This window comes from Manis javanica, chromosome 13 (assembly GCF_040802235.1).
Source record: "Manis javanica isolate MJ-LG chromosome 13, MJ_LKY, whole genome shotgun sequence".
NCBI classification, from domain to species: Eukaryota; Metazoa; Chordata; class Mammalia; order Pholidota; family Manidae; genus Manis; species Manis javanica.
In genome coordinates this window covers 90,713,945-90,733,296 of record NC_133168.1, presented here as the reverse complement: position 1 = coordinate 90,733,296, position 19,352 = coordinate 90,713,945, and the positions used below count along the sequence as shown (strand labels likewise).

Sequence of the window (19,352 nt, the reverse complement as noted above, 5' to 3'; positions counted from 1 at the left end):
TAACTGTTGCTTATTACACTTTTATGCTAGCTTTCGCCTCAGATTCAGAAACCTCCAAAGGAATGGGATTTATTGAAAATGAAATAAGTTTATCTCACTATGTTTATTTCTCTACAGATGGCATCTATCTGTGGCAGTTTATATTGGTTTTCCATCCAGAGGAGTGATAAGAATTCTTCTGAAATATATTTAAGTAGAACTAACTCAACTCAAAGAACAAAAACAACCCTAAAGTAATGTAGAGGTGGAACACAAATGAGGTAAAACTAAAGGCGGTTCACTGGGGAGGGGACTGAAGGCTGGGAAGCAATGCCTGTGGCCACGTGTCCTCCTAAGCGGCAGGTGTGTGTGCCTGTTGGTGGGGGCAGGTCGGATCCGCCAGGCCTGCGATGGAGTTCACGGACGTGACAGAATCCACATTGTGTGTTAAAATCCCACTACGTCTTGAGGGCCACGAAGCACACAAAGCACTACAAAAACAGAGGCCAAAAACTGAAGGCAAAGCAAATTCCTGAACTTAAAAAAAAAAAAAAGTCCTTTATTAAAGCAAGATACATCCTAGTATTCAACTGCTCCCAAGGAAAGAAGAGGAAAAGGGCATTCAGCCAGCAGATAGATGTACTTAACAAGCATCATGAAAGTCTAATTAGCCAACTTTCATTATTCTAGCTTGCAGCGAAGAGAGCTGTCACAGCGCTCCCTCAGGGGAATGTACGCCTTCTGTGCCTCTGGGCCGAGGCAGAAAGCCGCACTAGTCTGTCAGACAAGCCTGCGAGGTACACTTTTCTGAGGGAAATGGCTGGGTCTTTTCAAATAAGTTTTCAGCATATTCCAGTAACACACACCTTAGTCTTGCTTACAAAGGAGAAAGAGCAACAATGCATCATATGTAACACATCCCCTGCCTCCGGGAGAGGATCATTCTGTGGGAATAACCCCACTGGACTCTGCATCAGTGTTCAACTTGGGCTTCACTGGCAGCTGCGGCAGGCGCGGCGGCAGTTTGGGTGCTTCTGGCCTCAGCCACCAGGGTTTCTGCCTCGCCTCCGGCCTCTGCAGCTTCGCTTCTGGCGTGCGCAGCTTGGTCTCCGGCCTCTGCTTCCACACTGCCCTTCTCAGATGCCACTCCGCGGGGCGCCTCCATTTCCAGCAGCTCTTCGGGGTGGGGACCACTAGTGGCCTCTGCTGTGCCCGCAGGGCCTTCCCCTTCAACTGACGTGTTACCACTCCCCAGAGCCGGTGCTCCTTCGCCATCGACGGCTCTCACTGTGGCTGTGATCACCTTGGCTAAGACCTCCTCGGCCACCTCCTCGGGTGTCTCTTCCTTATCCTCACCCCCCAGATTATCATCTCCTTCGACCTCTGGATCAGCAGCTTCACTGGCGAAAGGGTCTTCACCCTGGCCAAGAAGAGCGAACATAGGTCAGCGCAGGCCATCACCTGTCCAGGCGAGAGACTGGATGAGGGAGGGTGCCAGGACGCCACCTCTGATGACCGGCAGTCAACAAAGAGAAGTACTTGAACCTGCACCCATGGAGTTATTCAATCCAACAGGCACTCAGGACCTACAGACTCAGAAAAGACATCTCAGAAAGCTTCACCAGAATGACTTTTCCCTTTTTACTCTGGCATCTAATAGTGAGGAAAAGTTCAAAAAGACCCAGGATTTCTCAGCTTGGTATAAAAAAAAAAGTGTCATAACAGGAAGTTGAGACTCTTTTAAATTTTGGTTTCCGTGAAGTGTGCACACAGCCCTGGCGTGAGGGTGATCACCATTTCACAGATAAGGAAATGAGACTCAAAGGTCAGTGACGTGGTGGAGGCCACACACTTCTTAAGCATCAGTCACGATTCAGTCCAAGCCTGACTCTAAGAAGCCGAATTCCTCACAAGCATATGCTAAAAATTGTGAACTGGTTTAGAAAAATCTAAACATTATCATCAGAAAATTAGGAAATGTGTTTTGTAATACAGTGTTTACAAGCTTCAGTCTATACGTCACTCTAGAAACTTTAAATCTGTCTAAGCCATGAGGTAAAAACCCTGACTGGTCATGACTCTTAAATTGGTTCTTTAGAGTCCATGCCTCTAATAGTGGCACGAACTGTCAGATACTGAAGCCCTGAATTAAGTGACAGGAGAGCAAACACGTCTTCGCTAGCCTGCTGGCTGCCGGCCCCAGCTGGGGAGGCCTGGGGGGAGCTCCAGCAGAACGGGCTTCCTGAGGAGGGAGCAGGCTTCTCTCCAGGAATCCCTCCTGGGCCCTTATCACTCTGCTCCCACTAAGGCTCAGTAGTTGGGGCAACACTGCCCCTTCCTCCCCAATCGCACTGTCACTTGTTTGCCAGCAAAACCTCTTTTTAGCTTCTTTTCGGGACAATTATCATTTACCTTGGATTTTTTTTTTTTGGCATCTCAGCATTCCTTTGTCAGTCCTTTATGGACAGACAGACAGACAAGGCCTCTCAGGGTGAGAGCCAGCACCACCGCGCAGATCAATCAAGCAGGCCCACATCCCGGAGTTCCTGGGCAAACAGAATCTCAGGGAATCTGTGGTTGTGGGATTTCCAAGCCTGATACCCTCCAAGGTCCCTCAGTTCTTCAGAAGGCTCAGCAAAGCTAAATACTGTACTCTGGATACAATCCCAGACCCCTAAGTTCATCCTCCATTTTGAAAGCTTTTCCCATCCTTTGTACTCAACACAAACCTTGAGGTATTTCTCCAGCATCTTCACTATATGTCTGTTGTTCAAAACACTCTTAGCCACATGGAGACTTGTTTTCTTGAACTGTTCAGCAGCCAACTGCAAAGGGAACCAGACGTGGGCTTTTAAACAAACTGCACGAGCAGAGGAGCAAGAGAACAGTCGAGCTGGGCTTCATCGAGCGGCCAGGACCAGCCAGATGCAGAAAGACAACGAACATCTCTCTTCACTACAGCAGAGCCTCAAACGCCAGACGCCGCTAATGAGGGAGAGAAGGCACCGAGAGACATCCCACCTCCAGACTGAAACAGTGGAGAGGTCTGATGATCTTAAGAGTCAAAAGCAGACACACCACTGACGTGCAGGCGCCATGTGCATAAGCAAGGAGGAGACGAGGACGTCTGTAGCCCAGAGGCCGTATGGGGCTGGGCAGGGAAAAGAGCAGGTCTTTCCACTTCCGGTTTCTGAGTTAGGCGGACTTTACAAATAGGCTCAACAACACAAATATGAATGATCCTACCATCTAACCTCTTTTTTAGTTTGACACACTCATACAATGATCCCTTGTCTGTATAGTGCTTTTTGGCTGGTCTTTTAATAATGCCCAAAATGCGGGGAGGGGGGCAGGTACTGATCACCATTTGCTAGTCGCATAAACCCAGGATAGAGATGCCAAACCAGGGCTCAGCAAGCTAGAGCTCAGGCTTGAGGTGTTAGCCCCAAGGCCCTGTCAGCTACTGACAGCAAACCAGTCCTTAACCCTGGGTCCCCCAGGCCACTCTGCTCCGAATGTCCCTCAGCCTCTGCTTTCAGGAGATCCATTCTCAGCAACTCGAGAATTCTGAGTGGTTGACCAGGGAACATTCCCAAACCAGGAGAATTTCAGCTACCATATTTTGTCAATTCTAAGCAACACATTTTCTCACGTTAGTATATAATCAGTAGAAGAAATGACAGATTTCAGGGAATACAGCAAGAGGCCTTAAAGATCTCAGTGTGCCCTGTAAGACACAGAAGGTTCTGGATGCCACTGTGGGCAGCCCCACCCAGCATCTGGAGGTGACTCACCCGGCGGTTGTGATTATGGTCGACAGAATGCAGGTGCCGCTGCAGGAGCTGGTGTTGCGCGGGGATCAGCATGTCACAGGCCAGGCAGTGGGCAGCTTCTATCTTCTTGAAGAAGTGCTCCTGGCCAATCCCTGTTGATGATATCCAAGTCTTGTGGGATTTGGGACGGCGTGCAAGTAGTGCTTTCCTCCAGTGCCCCAGCCAGACCCACATCCCCCACCTGCTACCCCTCTTGGGACAGGATCTGACACAGGTGTCGTCTGCCCACCAGCAGGAGTGTGGGGAAAGAACCAACAGTCTCTGCATCTGAAAATTCTACACTTTTCTCATCCTTCTGGTCCTTTCTCTTCATTCAAAGGGAAGAAACATCAGTGTTTCATATCACTCTGATGAGCTGCCTCTGGGCTGTGGTCTGCACTGGGTCACCCACAAGGGCATCTTCCCACGGCTGAGTGCCTCTTGTGAGGGTCTCCCCAGCTCGTCCGTGGCAGCCCGAAGTGGGCTTGCCTGCAGTCCCGTCCTGCGGCAAAGCCCCAGGCTCCCAGCTCACCTTTGAAAGGATCTGGTTTTGGTTTCGTGCTCTCCTTCTCCATCAGTTCCTGACGCCGCTTCTCAATCTTCTTATTCCTGTTCACAATGTATTCCTGGAGGAGTTGGGAGATGATGCGAGATGAGAAGACAGGGCGGCGCATGTGGGCGCTTCTCAAGTGTGCCAGAGGTGGCTCAGCACAGTGGGCGCAAGCCCCTGGCAGACGACAGCCTTGTCTCAGCTGCCGTGGGACGGGACGGTGGCTATCGCAGCAGCTGCGTGGGCAGAACTAGCAGCAACTGCGATGCCTGGAGCTCTCAGCTGTCCCTCTGGACTTGGGGATGGGACGTGTACACCGTTATTTGAGAAAACGAAACCTTGGTCAAGTCCAGGCCTCTGACTTCCCTTCCCCTTCCCTTCTTTCTGAGGGACCCAATACCTATGGGGTCACTGGCGCACAGTGACAGACGCCAAGTGCACTTTACCTGGAGGAACGCTACCGTCTTGTCAGGCAGCTTGGTACTTATAAACCTCAGTGTCTCTTTGTGAAATTTGCTTTGTAGATGCTTCTGGATTTCTTCATCTTCAAAACTACGAAACTTACACACGGAACACGCAAACTGAATCCTGGAGGAGGAAGACGAGGAGGAGAACAGTCATGGGGGGAAAACTGGTCTCCCCCCACTGAGGACTGTGGTGGAAACGAAAGCAAGCAGGTTTCTGAGCCCAGATCTCTGACTTTTCTCCTGGGGTATTAGAGTAGCAGTTACTCCAAGTTTCCACATCTTAAGAATGGAAGCACAACCTTGTAAGTATGTCAGGAGCATGGCAATTTACAATCAACTACCACACCGGTCTTTTGGGCCCAAAGGCCTTAAGAGAATAACCCTCAAGTGGAATTTTCAAACTGGACTCCCTAAGCCTTCAGTCTCCTGCTCTGGGGGCCTAGTACTGAACTCCGCAGCTTCTCAGATGCGTTTCTTTCTGCATCCGCTAAGATGATAAAAGGCAACCCCTTCTTGAGAGGAATTCCCCAAGACATCGCACAACTTACAAGTCACATGACCTAAGACTGATTCCCCCATGGGACTTGATGTAAAGACACATCATGTCAAATTCTATGGATGAAAACAGGGGTTTCTTGGGTTGTGCAATTTTGAAATCTCACCAGATCCAATACTACTACACAGCAAGGGGAGAAGGGCCTGCAGACCCCTGTGCCCCCACAGTGAGGCCCTGCTCCCTTCAGACCTGCCAGGGAGGCTCCAGCCTACCTGGGGAGCTGCGCAGGTCCTGTGGCTCTCAGGATTCCTCCTCTGTCAACGAGACACACCTGCAAGTCTGGCTTCTAATCTCTGGACAACCACCACAAGACACATTTCCTTTTGCACCGCCCCCCCCGAGAAGAGTGGAGAGGGAAAGCTCCCGGGCCCTGTGTACAGGACCTGCAGGACACTACCAAAGAAGTATGGGGCTCATGCTTCCCCGATGCATCTTTACCCCCTCTGTGACACTCTCTCCAAACCTTTCTGAAGATCCTGTCACTATGGTAGACTCAGAGATTCCTTTAAAAAAATGTCATCTCAGTTCCCTTGTGGCATGAAAATAGATCTCATCTAGCCATCATTTATTCATGTTTAAAAACAAGGGTTTTGATGAATTTCTCTAATACTTGGAAGCCCCAACTTTTCAGTTCCTGGCTTCCCAGCCTCTACTGTTAGTTCTTTTGCTACACGTTTCTCTGCACAGGAAAAACACTGCGAGCGGGAGCCTCAGGATATGGACTCCCCTCGCCGCAGAGAACCTGCGCACGGACAGGCGGCCACGCATGATCAAGGCCTCAGCCACAGAGCATTCACCCGTACCCGCGGCTGACATTTCTAACAGCAGCCACTTAATAGCAGTACAGAGAGAGGCTCGTGGTGTGGTCACACCAACACCTTCTGAGCTTTGTACTTTTGTATTTCTTTTTCTATGTAGGGACAAGTCTTGAAGATGACCTCTATACATGTTTAACTGTCGCGTCGAACTCCAGAAATCTGGACACTGCAGTGGACACACCTAAGCGGCTATGCTGAATGAAGTTCATTTGTCTGGGATGACAGACACAAGCCGGGGCACAAGAATGCCCCACAAGCCTGCAGGCAACAGACCCACATGAGGGCCACTCTGACCCCCTGCAAGAATAGGATTCTGTGTGTTTCTCCACTTTTGTCTCCCTCCAACCTGATTGGGATTCCCCAACAGACACCTGGACATAGCCCAAACGAGGACCGTTGCGCCGTGGAGTGAAGGCGGATGAGCCCCGGAGGGCGTCGGTGGGGCCTGGGTCCAGCAGACCTCCCCCTTTCCGCCTCCTCACCTGTCAGCAGCTCGGTCTCGCATCCTGTCTCTCCTCCTTTGCTTCTCCCTTCTCTTCTTTACCTCGTCGTCCTCGGCGTCCTTCTCTCCTGCAACAGAGGAGTCCCTCTGAGACGCTCCGAAGAGCCCGGAGGGACTGAGCACCAGGGCCTTGCCGGGGATGCAGCTCAGCCGCCGCTGCCTCTGCACATGGCAGGGCTGGGACACTCTCAGGCACCAAGGGGCTGTCAAGGGCTCCCAACAGGGATGGGCCTTTGAGGAGGACCCTTGGGAGTTCCCAGCAGTCACCTCACTCCCCATATGGCCTCATCAGGCTGGGATGGGCCAGGGACACAGCCCACCTGCTCTCTGTCCTGCTTTTCCAATCCAATGCCCTACTACTGGGTCCTCTCCCAACATCACTTAAGGAGAGAAGCAATTCTTCCCATAAAAGAGGCAGCAGCTGGAAGGCCTCAGCAAATAAAGACATCTCTGCCGGCCTCCATCCACCTCCGGGCGGGCCCTGATGACTGTCCCGTCGGCCTCCTCTGAACTAGGGCCTCAGCAGGTCTGAAAGTCCTTGCTGGCCCAAACTCTATCTTCCACTCACAAAAACCATCAATCTGGGGCTTTCCCAGGGCTATGTGGGAAGCAATCCTAGAAACAAAAGTGGAAGAGACCAATCGGTCCTCCGTCCGCCCCCTGGGGCCAGTGCAGGAGCTCCTCTGAGAGCCGTGCAGCCCAGTGTCCCAGAGTGAAGCCAGGCCAGGTCACCGTGGCTCAGGGTGACACTGAAAAAAGGTTGGATAAGCATCTGAACTGTAACCCCTACCCCTGATGCCAGTCACGAGACTGTCCCACGAAGATGGCGACCGGCGTGCGCTGCTCAGAAGCCTCTCAAAAGGGCGTGTGGGGTATTTGCAAGAGGTCACTGCCTGAAACTATTACTGCTGTTTAATAGCAAAGTCATCCCGGGTAGGTAGCAGGACCTGCGCGCAATAAACACGTCACCTTTGCTTTAGCAGTTACCCTGCTGTTTGAGCTGCTAAGTGCTCTGTGTGGTCCCCTACTACAGACATGATTGTCTTGATAAATGGGGTGGGGGGACTTCCAAGGATTGGCTGAGTCTGAACACAGAGGAGCCAGCCTGTGACTCTCAGGGAAACCAGCTACGGAAGATGGGCCCACAGGGACGGGAACAGGAGCAAGTGGCTTTGCGTAAGCCTAAGCCCACTGCATCTCTGACTGCTTCTCCATGGTCCCCTGAGGAGTTTATTCGCTCTGCTTGCGTTACTTAGACTCTTAGGTCTCCCACACGGGGACTGACGAAATCTGCTGAGCAACTGCCTTTGGAGGATCTGGGCCTGGGTGTACCTGACAGGCATCCCTCAGCTCTGAGCTCCCAACCCTGGCAGTTGTCCAAACTCTGTCCCACACGACCACATGCACTACAGCTGCTGGTATCCCCATCACAGAGGCTAAGAGCACAGCCCTGGGCTGGCAACCAAGGTGCTGCATAAAGAACAAAGCCCAGGAGAAAACAGTACAGGGACCTGCACTGACCAAGGGAGGACAGAGAAGACAAGCTGGAGGGAGCCTTTTCTTTCCTCTCTTGCATTTCTGAGACTCTCCCTTCCCTGACAATGCTGTGCAGAACTCAGGAGCGTCTGCCCTCCCTCTCTGCAGCCTGCATCAAGTGAGGCAAACAGACCCATTTCCAGCAAGCGCTGCTCCAAACACTGGAGTAAGGCCTCAGGGTGAGTCCACGGCCAAGGCCCACCCAGGCTCCGAGCTTGCTGGGAGCTGGGCAGTGAGGGCAGGGCGGCTGGGGAGACACAGGAGAGCTCAACGGGACACAGTAATGCCTACCTCTCTGCCTCCCGGAGTCAAAGAACTCGTCGTCCTGAAAAAGGGCACATACAAAATCGGGCGGTGAGGTGGCATTTCCAGAACTCTTCACAACCAGCCCAACTCCCTGCTACCACCTGGTGGTCACTGTGCCACCAGGAACACAGCTACTGGGTGTCAGGATAGTCTCAGGCCACGGGCCTGAATGCGTCCTGTCACTTCTCCGGGCAGTCTTCTGAGATTCTGTGATGACAACTAACTTGCATTTTGATTAAAGTCACTGACCCTGTTTCAGTTCTTTCTAAGGCTAAAGAACTGCCTCTGGCAAATGTACTTCACACAGTTCTGCACCCAGGAATGTCAGGAGCCCAAACCGCCATCTGTAGGATGCTTGTTCCAACATTCTTTACTGAAAATGGCTTTATGCCATTTCCCAGCCATTTGTTTATATTTACCAAAAGTTGTAACAAATGAGGTACAGCTAAGGACAATTCATCTAATTGAAAATCAAAAATTAAAAGAGCTCATTCCCTAGACATAGAGCTGATAAGTAATGAGCAGTCAGCAGATACACAGAGATTCTCTGACTGAAGATCTAAGGAAGCCAGACAGAGATCTGAGGAGTCGCTGTATCTTGTATCCTCACCTCAACCTCCTCAGACCTGACTGACCACCAGAAGCACCTGGTGGAGGCCTTCACACACCCAGAGCTCCAGGCCTTGCCCTAACTTGGAGGAGGATTTGGTGGTGGTGGTGGTGGGGGGGAGCAAAGCTTGCTCCCCAGATGCTGGAGCACAGTCCTAAGGGTGGGCCTTAAGACACCCATCTCCTATGGGGGGGTGTAACGGCTGACTGAGATGGATGCAGCGCAGCGCCAGCACAGAGCTGGCAGCAAGCGAGCCTCCAGGGCATGTTGGAAGCGTCAGAGCCCGGAGCCCCTGCGCTCCCCACGTGTGCAGTAGGTGTATCACTACGAGGACATGGCGGCAGCTGGGGAGAGGGCTGATAACTTTTTTCAGGAAGGGAAGGATTGCTGCAAAGTGGAAGACACTTAGAAGCCTAGCTGTAAGTCAGGTTATTAAATCCACTCATGATGTAGAGTGAGTCTGCCATAGCAGCTATTCCCACCTCTTTGTAAGAAAAATGCTAAGAAGTCCTGTGCTAGAGACAAAGGATGTTGGCCCGTAAAGGTGGACTTACACCCCTGCATTCTTCATCCCCAGACCGGAAGTCACCAGCTCCATCATCTAGCAGACACAAAGGCATAGGGGAAGTCAGACCCTTGGCAGTTGGCCCACTCCATTCTCACCCTCCCAAGCTCCCTGGACAGTGCCCGTGCTTGTCCTGACTACAGTGGGGGCTGTGGCAGCGTTAAGTGACACGCTCCACCCTTGAGTTCCCAACTGTCCACCATCTGGACAGGCAGGTGGAACACCCAAGCATGCAACTGACTCAGCCGACACCCTTAGGCCTATTGGTCCCGGGACATACCATTGTCAGAAAAATCTCCATCGCTGTCAGCCCGGGCCTGTTTGGCATCTGGCTCATCACAGATCTGAAACTGCTTCCGCTTCCTGGCCATGCCGTCTGGGCCGCAGCGGTCAACCCCTCTCCACCTGGGCTACAGACAAAGCGCATCCCAATATACTGCTTACCGAGACCGCTGAGGTTCCCCAGAGAAGTAGAGAATGGAGAGGTTGTGAGATCAGAGAACAGAGGCAGGTGAAGTCTTTCAGAAAGCAAAGACAGACAGCATAGTTGACCACCCCACCCCGCCCCAAATTTTATGCTGAGTCAAAGCCAGGCACAGAAAATATTGTGTGATGGCATTCATATGAAATGTCCAGGAGAGGCAGACCCAGAGACAGACACTGGACTAGAGGCTGCCAGGGGCTGGTGGGAGGGAATGAGGAGTGACTGTGGATAGCTGAGGCTTCTTTCAGGGGTGATGGACACGTTCTGAAATTACATGTGGTGAAGGTTGCACAATTCTGTATATTTTTACTTAACCTCAAACTGTACACTTAAAGATGAGCAAATCCTGCAGTACATACATTTTACCTGAATAAAGCTGCTTAAAAAAAAGCAAAGAGGGTGAGTTATAACTTTGCTGGGGCTTACCCGATCCCTCATCCGCGCCTGTGACTGGCCACATCCGTAGGGCACAGAGCTGTCATAACCACCTGCCCCCTGCATGCCCAGCACACTGAAATCAGGGGCCATGGGCTGGGAGAAGAGGGGAGGTGGAGGGCGGCTCAGGGAGGGGCCAAGCAGGCCCCGCCCACCCGCGTAGTTCATCTCGGTCCAGGGAGCCGAAAGGGGCTCTGAGGTGGCCGTGGGCGGCATGAAGGAGTCGCTGCGCAGGAAGGTGCTGGGGTTGCTTCGGTCCTGGAAGCGGCCTTGGCCCCGGCCCCGCGTGAAGCCATCAAGGGAGCTCCGCTCGCGGGCTGGGTCCCGGCAGTCAGCGTACTGACCGCTGAAGCCGCCGTTGCGGTCAGGCCCCAGGTCAAAGTCATAGTCGTAGCCATAGGAGGGACGGTAGGCATGGTGCTCAGGGAGACAGGGCCTGGAGTCATAGGGCTCGAATGGCTGGAAGCGGAAGGAGCTGCAAAGGAACAGGCCCGTCACGCTTCCTGGGCGCAACCACAATCCCCGAGGCGAACTGGCCGCCAAACGCTCAGCACAGCAACAACCCATCACCGGGCATTCTTCCTAAAAGCCCAGAAGACAAAATGGACCAGTAATCCCTTTACAGAGTGAGGGGCACAGAATCCCGGGCCACCAGAACGGGGGTCTGCCCGGTGGCCAAGGCAGAAATAAGGACCCAGTGCAGTTCAGCTGAGCCACCCCCCAAAACCCAGCCCAGGAACCCGCAGGTCCCGTCCCAGTGCTCTACCCCAGCAATGGCCCAACTCATGCACTCCACACTAAGGAGGGAGCAGGAGGAGCCTGCCCTGGAAGAAGGGGTGCCCACTTCCATCCCCACCAAGCCAGTGTGTGTGTGGGGTCCCCAGGGAAGGGCCCGGGGCCATAATCACCTCTCCCGGTCCTGCATGCCCTCCCTACCGCCGCTGCTCCCTCCCCTGCCTCCTTCCTTGGACATCATGTCCAAGCGCTGGTTGATCTTGGCAATGAGGGAGTCGGAATTGTCAGTGCATGGCTCTGGGCCGTAGGAAGCCATGTGCAGGGCAGGGCCCCCGGCTGCCAGGCCGTCACTGGCCTTGGTGGCCTCCCATGAGGCTGGGCCGTAACCGTAGGCTGCTCCTGTGGTGACGCTGGTGTTCTGGGCCCCGTAGTAACTGTAGTTCTCATAGCCTGCCAGAGGGAGGAAGAGCCAGGTCAGAACCCAGCAGACACAAGGCCAGCCCATGGGGGACACGGCCACGCAGGAGCGCCCGCTGCCCACAGAGAAGGGCCAGGTGCCACTGGTACTGCCCGACACCATGCACATCACCTGCCAAGAGGTGCAGCTGTGGGTTTTTTGTACCACATCTTACAACTTGCTCTCCCTCCAAAGCGAGAGATGGCTGAGAGCCCTGGAGTGGAGCTGGGGCTGGTGACAGACCCACCAAACAGCTGCTGCCTCAGAACACCCGCCCCGCCCCCTTCATGCAGTTCTCCCCGAGGCCAGCTCAGCCCAGCTCAGCACCGCAGGCCGGGCCCACAGAACCTTCAGGTGAGCTGTGAACACAGTTGGGATGGATGACAGGAACGGGGGTCCCCTGCATCCCAGCCCCTCTGGGTAGTTGATGACAGGCCTGATCACCCATTTACAGACCCTGGAACAGCCTACCTTGCCAGCTGGCCACACTAGGTCCATATGCACCTTAGACAAAAAAAAAAAACAACACACACACAGCTTTGTTTGCAGAACGAAGGCACTTGAGATCCCTCATGGACACTGCCAGGATGCTGAAGGACACCTGCCCCCTCACAACACTATCCACAGGGCCAGGGCTGCTGGAGGTGCCCCTAGTCACCCAGTAGGGCCAGGCAAGGCTGGGACCCAGTAGTGGTGAGCTCGCTTCCTGCAGAGTGCTCCGCTAAGCCTCATCAGCACCCACCCCTCTCCTAGGAAAGGCTGTCTGCCCCGATCCGGGCAAAGGGAAGGGCACTGCAGCGCTCCATGAGAAGCTCGTTCAAGGTGGGCCCCCAGCCAAGAGGCCAGCTGGGCCAGGCCTCCTGGCAGAGCCCTCTCAGGTGCCAGTTCTCACCCGGAGCCAGAGCTCAGGCTGCCAGCAGCATGGAGCAAGCACTGGTGGACAACCACGTCCCCAGCTCAACTGAGCAAGGGGACACTATGTGCCCGAGCAACATGGAGGCCTCCCTGGGGAACCTTGGTAAGGGGTGAAAAAGTGACCCCGCCCCCAGTGGTGCCAGAGGCAAGTCCCAGTCTCAGAAAACAAAGGAAGCCCCCATCCCATTGCCTGGACCAGATGCTGGCAAAAAGCAGATAACCTTACCACGAGGGAGGGCATTCTGCTCCTTCAAATACTGAGTGTCATGATGTAAACTCCAAAGTGGGGTCAGCAAATGGGGCCCCAGGCCAAGTCTAAATCATCCTGTTTTTGTACAGCCCACAAGCTAAGAATGGGTTTTACTTTTTTAAACGGATGAGAAAGGAAAATGGTTAAAGTCAAAAGAATATTTCATGACATATTCTTTGTTGACACGAAACACAACATTAAGGTATTTATCAAAACTCACTGAGCTTGCAAGAGAGTGAATGCTAATATAAACTATGGATGATGGTTAATGACAATGTATCAATGTCCAATGTTCATTTGTTAGTGACAACATATATATCCCAGGGACGCAAGGTGTTAATAATAGGCAAAAATGTGCCAGAGGTATAGGTAGGGCCAGCAAATTCTGTCCATAGAAATTCTGTCCTATCTATTGAACTCCATAAAGCTCAAACTACTAAAAAACAAAACCTGTTAATTATAAAAATTCTGCGACTATACCCTCAGCTGTTTACTTAGAATAAAATAATAGAAATTGCTCAAAGACTATCTTATGACATGAAAAGATCAGGTGGCACGCAAATTTCAGTGTCTTTAATGTTACTGACACACAGGTCCACCTATTTATAAACGGTCCCTGGTGGTTTTTGCCCTAGAGACTACATAGCCTGCTAAAACAAAAAAATGTACTCTCTAGCACTTTGCAGGAAAGGTTTCCAGGTCCCTGGGCTAGCTACCCGTCAGTCCCCCCAGGGTCAGTCAGCTGACCGTCCCAGGCATGGCATCAGGAACGCCTGTCACGCTGATGCCTCAGGTTCTGGGGCAGGAAGCCCACACCTCCCTGTAAAGCAGGCCCCACTCACCTTGGGTGTTGGTGGGTCCGGCACTCCATGCCCCATAGCCTGCAAACAGAAGACCTGTCTGTTAGGATCCTGTTTGTCACACCAGAAATAGATGCTTCTGAGGACCCTACAGGGACCTCCTGGAAAGCATTCAGCACTGGCCTAAGAAGGTGGCATAACCAAAACAGCATCCCCCACAAAGCATCATGGCAGGCTGATTGCATCGTATCACTCCACCTGCCTGCAGAGGGGAGGAGGATGGGCTCCGGGGCAGGTCTGCATGCCACCTGCTGAGGGACCTGGGCTTAAGCCTCAATCCCCAACTGATGATGACCCAGTAGCACTAGGACACAGGCAGTACCCTCACCTGGTACGGCCCACCACCAAGCAGCCGTAAATAACACATAGCTGGGAACATACTTCAGAATTCGGAAATAACTCTACCTTTCCATAGGGCCAGTCTATGGTAACTGCACTTGGCAACCTCCTAGGCCTCATTTGTGTGTGACTTTGAACCCTGATGCTCCCCTCTGCCTTCAGCCTGGCCCTAAAGCATGCCTGCACTCCTCTCTGTGGCAGCCCCCTCATCCCACCCCAGCTCCTGTCTGGCTCCTCTTCATCTCCCTGGAGCCTGGAACAGAGCTGGACATGGCACAGGCAGGCAGCCATCCACACCTGCCACATGATTTCACTTTTAAGAAGTGAAAATATATCCAGTCTCTCTTAACAGAACCACCCAAACCATCAGCTGAGTGACTACCACACGCCACCAGCACTGAGTGCACATTAGTGGTGTCCCCAAATGCCATTATGAGATGAGGGAGCCAGGGCTCAAAGGTTAAGGTACTTGATCCAAAGTCCTGCTGCAGAAGGTAGCCCTCTGCAGGCTGCAACCTCCCCAAGCCACAGCCCTCCACACCCTGCAGCCAAAAGCGAGTGATGATTCTAGCAAGGAGCCAACTGCAGGGTACTGACTGTTTCACCAAGGGGCACTGGTCTAATTAAGTGGCATATGCCATTCACGGAACCTCACACCACCTCTCCAGACTGGTAGTACTCACTCTGTTGTACCCAGAAGCTTGAGAGGCAAAGGTGCCAAGATCATGGTGCTGGGGACCTGAACCCAGACCTAGGTGCCTCCTATGATCAGGGAGCAATTGTCAGGGGTCAGCAGGTCCTGGAAATAACTAGGTGGAAAAGCTACAGGATCACGAGAGGCTGCAGCAACTAAACTTGAGCAGGAAAGGTTTTCACCAGGTGGGGGCTATGGGGACGGACTATCCAAGCCAAGGGCTGGAAGGTCTGGTGGGAAGGCAGGCAAAGCATGAGGAGACCCAATCAGACTGTCTAACAGAATGAGGGACAGCCAGGCCGGGCTCCCCAGTACTCAGGTGACACCCAGGCGCACCATGCACCTCAGGACCCCTCTTGATTCTCTAATTCCTGCTGCCAGGATCCTGCTAAAGCTACCACCGTTCCTGATCGGGGCCTTCTCCTGCTGCTGCAAGATTAGCCCGCCTGCTTCTTTAACTTCATACACCAGGACAGGAATCTGAGCGGGGTCAGGCCTCACCCGTCAACTGTTGACTGTTCTCTGGGGACAAACTCGACTACCCGCACAGACCAAGGGGCCTCCTGGAGTTCTGAAACCAGGTTGCCACGGAAGAAGGTCCACTCTGCCGGAGGCTCCGAGGCCCAAGAAGGGAGTGGGCGCGTACCCCGTGACACGGCCCTCTGGTACGTGCAAGCCAGGGACGACCCGGAGAGCCGCCCTCGGTCGCCGCCACAGGACACGTGAGGTTTCTGGCTTTGAACAAGAGATTCAGCCCCCGCCCCTCCCTGTCTGGTCTGGGGACAGCGCTGGCCGAGGCCAACCGGGCCGGGTGAGGGTGCGGGCTGGGGGACATGCTGGCCTCTGTGGAGACGGCGTGCGCAGCACCGCCCGCGGGGAAAGCCCCGCCCCCGCCCTGCCCGCAAGGCTTCCGGCATGAGCTTCCCGGGCCACGTGCGCTGCGTGGAGGTCCCGCCAAGCCCCGCGCTGGGCGGCTGCCCTGTCTAGGCCCGGCAGCCTGCCCGGCGTCCCGCAAGCTTTCGCCGAGGCTCCGCCTCTCAGAGCCGCCATTTTGTGGCGTCCTCCGAAGAGGAAGGCGGGCCTCGGGGCAGCGGGAACGTCCGGGCGGTGCCTGCGGAGGCCCAGGGACAGCAAACTAGCCCGCCAGTCGCCAACGCCCGCCGAAGCTGGCCGCAGCGTCGGGCTTCCGTACGCCTTCTCGGGCCTTGTCGGCCAATCCGAACGCAGCGCCCCGGGAGCGACAGTTCCGAGGCCCAATGAGCGGTGCGCGCGCGCGCTCTGGCCGCCTTTCCGCAGGGTCGGGCTGCGGTAAACGCGCTCAGAAGTAGGCCCCTGCCCACGACCCTCTGCGCAGCGGCGCTGCATCACCCCGGCAGCGCCTGCCCGTCCCGCCCCGAGCCTCCAGTACTAACCTCCGTAGCCCTGCTCCATGCTTCAGCTCGTCCCGCCGGCAGACCGATTTTCTACGTTGCCACAGGACGCATGCGCTCAACATACCTCGCGCCTTCGGCTACTGGAAGACCGGTAGCGCACGTCACTGCTTCCACGCACCGGCATTGGCTAGCTCTCGCAGCGGGCCCGCCCCCTGTTGCCCCAGCTGGCCTTCCGGTCGCTCGATCCCGGCTTTCAGAATCTTGGGATTTGGTCCGGCCGTGTCGCCTCGTTGCGCGCAGGCGTACGCCCCTCCCCCACCCCAATAGTGCGCAGGCGCACCCCGCCCCGTCCGGTCCCGCGCGCAGGTTCCTACCGCCCCTCGGCACGGCCCCGACTCCCGCCCCGCCCACGGCGCCGCGCGCAAACAAACACAGGCAAGTGGATTGGAAAGAACTTTATTGGGCTCTGTCTCCAGCCTCTGTCACACCGGTCCCGCCCGCCCCGGTCCTGCATCACGGGGCTCCTCCATCGCCCTCCTCGTCGTCGTCTGCCTCCACGTCGAGGCCCGGGATGCCGCGGATCTGGCGCTCCAGCGCCCCACCCAGCAGGGGCACGGCCTCCTCCTCCTCCTCTGGGGGCGGCGGTGGTGGTGGGGACGCGGCCCCGGGGGCCGGCTCTGGGGGAACGGGGGGCTGGGCCGGCGCGCCCTCTGCACCCTCCGCGCACCCTGCCACTTCGACCAGCGACCCCTCGTCCAGCGTCCCGCCTTCGGCCTCCTCCTGCTCCTTCTCCTCCTCGGGGCTGTCGGTGAAGGGATTCTCACCCTGCAGAGAGGGGTGCGGTCACTGAAGGGCGGAAAGACCCGCGGGACCGAGGCCACAAAGGGCCTGCGCGCTGGCACCCGCGCGTCTCACCTTCAGGTAGCGCTCCAGCTTTTTGCTGATGAGCTTGTTGTTGAGGATGCTGCGGGCCACCATGAGCGATGACTTCTTGGACTGCTCCATCATAAGCTGCGGGCAAGGCAGGCGGGGCTGGAGAGGCTGCTCCCGGCTCCCGAAAGCACCTCCCCGCCCCGCCCCACCCCCCAAGCCCCCAGACCCAGCCCTGCCAGATCGGTGGGCTCTCCACTCCGGCACCCCTCCACCCCGACTCCGGGGACCAGCACCACCCCACTCCCACTGGATTGGGAAGACCCCTAAGTGTACTTTGGGTACAGGCATGGAACCACGACCTGATCTTTGCTCAAATGCTCCATCCTTTCACACCATACTTACTGCATGTGAATCATTAAAGACATGTCTTTACAGCTGTATTGCAGAAACCTGATGTGCTTACATAAAAACTGTAAGCAGTAAACAAATTAAGAAACCCTACTGAAAGCCAAATGTGCAACCCATAAAACTAGGAGCCAACTGCCCATATGCAAAGTACCACTTAGAATTAGGAAGGATATGAAAGTAGGAATATGACTATGAAACTGAATAGTTAAGTATCTTAACCCACAGATTCCATGCGTGAAGGATTATACCCCAAATGGCAAGGTTGAAAAGAAGTTTATGCTTCTACCCTGCTGGTGAGGTCAACTGTTTATTTTCTACAAAGCATTTGATACAATGTATGAAAAATAAATCCGTCTCAGTAATTCCTTTTCAGAATCAACCCTAAATTTAACAATTGGAAACATGCACACAGTTGGACTGCAGCACTGAAAAACTGAAGAGAAAGCACCTAAATGTTCCTCAGTGGAGAAGTCATTAAATCTCACGTTCAGAAGGACACCATGCAATCCTTTAAAATAGCGCTCATCTATCCCCTGTTACAACAAAGGTGATGGGCACAGTGTGCACAGCATACCAGAGCCTTTTGTTTGGAGGGATTCACACTAAAATGAAGGGAATTCCTCAATGGAGAGTGTACAGGTAACTACACAGCCATAAACAGGAAGACGATAAAGTTATTTCTGAGGGTGGGAGAGCCCACTTCCAGGAACCCTACTGAACCCCAGCCAACTCTACATCAGGTTTCAAAAATCTCACTTGCTGTTTCTGCTCCCTTTCCCCACCCTTTACCTTTTTGTCTTTACACATACTCTTTGGGGAAAATAGAGACCCAATGCATGCTCAAAATTTTCATTTTGGACCCCAGGACAGACATTTGCTCTGCAACCCTTTCTCACCTGCCAACACATTATCATTATCCTCCCTGTACCACACAGATGGACACAACCACACCTTCTCCCAACTGAGGCACATTTACATGTTTCCACATTTTGATAATAACCAAACACTAGAAGAACAAACTCTTATACTTTTCCATGCTAGTGCTTTCACCAAACAGATAAAAAGTTCTACCAAACAGGTTCCCCAAAGTGTCAGTGCTCAGGACTCTAATAAAAAACAAGTAAGTCCTGCTTGCTCCACCTACTGTATTAAAACAAGCTACTACCATCAGCATCAGATGTTATCACTGTTGGATATTTTTTGCTGCTGTATGAAAGAATGTATGCTGCTTCCTCACCCCTGTGTCATTTCCCTGCCCACCAGCAAATCCTGAATGTTCTGATGTGTACACCAAGCCACCTGACCAGCATTTCTATGAGGTCATCTCTATGACCTTTGGGTTTCTTTCTTGCTCAAGATGGCTTTCTGTAACTTAAGGTAAACAATCTTCTAAATTGTATTATCTTTTATTTTTCACATTAAGTATTCCTGGAATTTAATATGGTATGAGGTTGGGGTCCAACTTTCCAGAAATTTATGAGATAAAACATTGTTTTCCTCACAGAATTGATACAGAGGTCTATAATCCCTTACCACAAAACCAGAAGTCCACAAAGAAACATTTCGCCCTAACACTCACTCGATGGTAAATATGAGCTGACATTATGCAGTTTTCCAGATGCTGCTGGGGACATTAGTGATTGTTCCCATGTTCTGAAATCCAAAAATTAATAAAAAACAAACATGTGGTCCTAAGGTTTCAGATAAGGGACCTATACTGACTGTGACAAATACTAAGCCAAAACATACTGGGATCTTTCACTAGACTCTCTATTCTGGTTCTACTGTTTTATTACTGTGCCAATGTCGCTTTTTTAATTGCAGTGGC

At 53.5% G+C, this 19,352-nt stretch overlaps 2 protein-coding genes across 6 annotated transcripts in view; both read right to left on the bottom strand.

The window, feature by feature from the left end:
• Positions 1-512: 512 nt before the first annotated feature.
• On the bottom strand, positions 513-16,491 carry AKAP8 (A-kinase anchoring protein 8). Of its 4 annotated transcripts, XM_037018552.2 has the most exons (16): positions 15,372-16,140; positions 13,820-13,858; positions 12,954-13,090; positions 12,284-12,316; positions 11,529-11,805; positions 10,612-11,095; positions 9,982-10,111; positions 9,691-9,737; positions 8,512-8,545; positions 6,665-6,752; positions 5,577-5,618; positions 4,788-4,929; positions 4,324-4,417; positions 3,774-3,904; positions 2,709-2,804; positions 513-1,399 (listed from the first exon to the last, which is right to left on the bottom strand). In XM_037018552.2, the coding sequence occupies exons 5-16, from the start codon at positions 11,669-11,671 to the stop codon at positions 953-955; spliced, it is 1,878 nt and encodes a 625-aa protein (XP_036874447.1). In that variant the 5' UTR covers positions 11,672-11,805; positions 12,284-12,316; positions 12,954-13,090; positions 13,820-13,858; positions 15,372-16,140; the 3' UTR covers positions 513-952. The 4 variants fall into 4 exon arrangements, with proteins under 4 accessions (XP_036874447.1, XP_036874445.2, XP_036874446.1 ...); XM_037018550.2 differs by lacking the exons at positions 12,954-13,090; positions 15,372-16,140 and adding an exon at positions 16,283-16,491; XM_037018551.2 differs by lacking the exon at positions 12,954-13,090 and having other exon boundaries at positions 15,372-16,139.
• A 192-nt stretch (positions 16,492-16,683) lies between these two features.
• AKAP8L (A-kinase anchoring protein 8 like) overlaps positions 16,684-19,352 on the bottom strand; it is a 28,778-nt gene continuing 26,109 nt past the window's right edge. For both annotated transcript variants that reach the window (XM_037018554.2, XM_037018555.2), the window contains 2 exons: positions 17,159-17,254; positions 16,684-17,068 (listed from right to left, as the gene is read on the bottom strand). In XM_037018554.2, coding sequence (XP_036874449.2) covers positions 16,757-17,068; positions 17,159-17,254 — 408 coding nt within the window. In that variant the 3' untranslated portion in view covers positions 16,684-16,756. The remainder of the gene's footprint in view (positions 17,069-17,158; positions 17,255-19,352) is intronic.

Coding starts and splice junctions, on each gene's coding strand:
- AKAP8 (XM_037018550.2), bottom strand. Junction 8,546..9,690: donor GGGATGAAGAATGCAGGGGT/GTAAGTCCACCT, acceptor GCCCTTTTTCAG/GACGACGAGTTCTTTGACTC. Junction 4,930..5,576: donor GGACCTGCGCAGCTCCCCAG/GTAGGCTGGAGC, acceptor TTCCTCCTCCAG/GATTCAGTTTGCGTGTTCCG.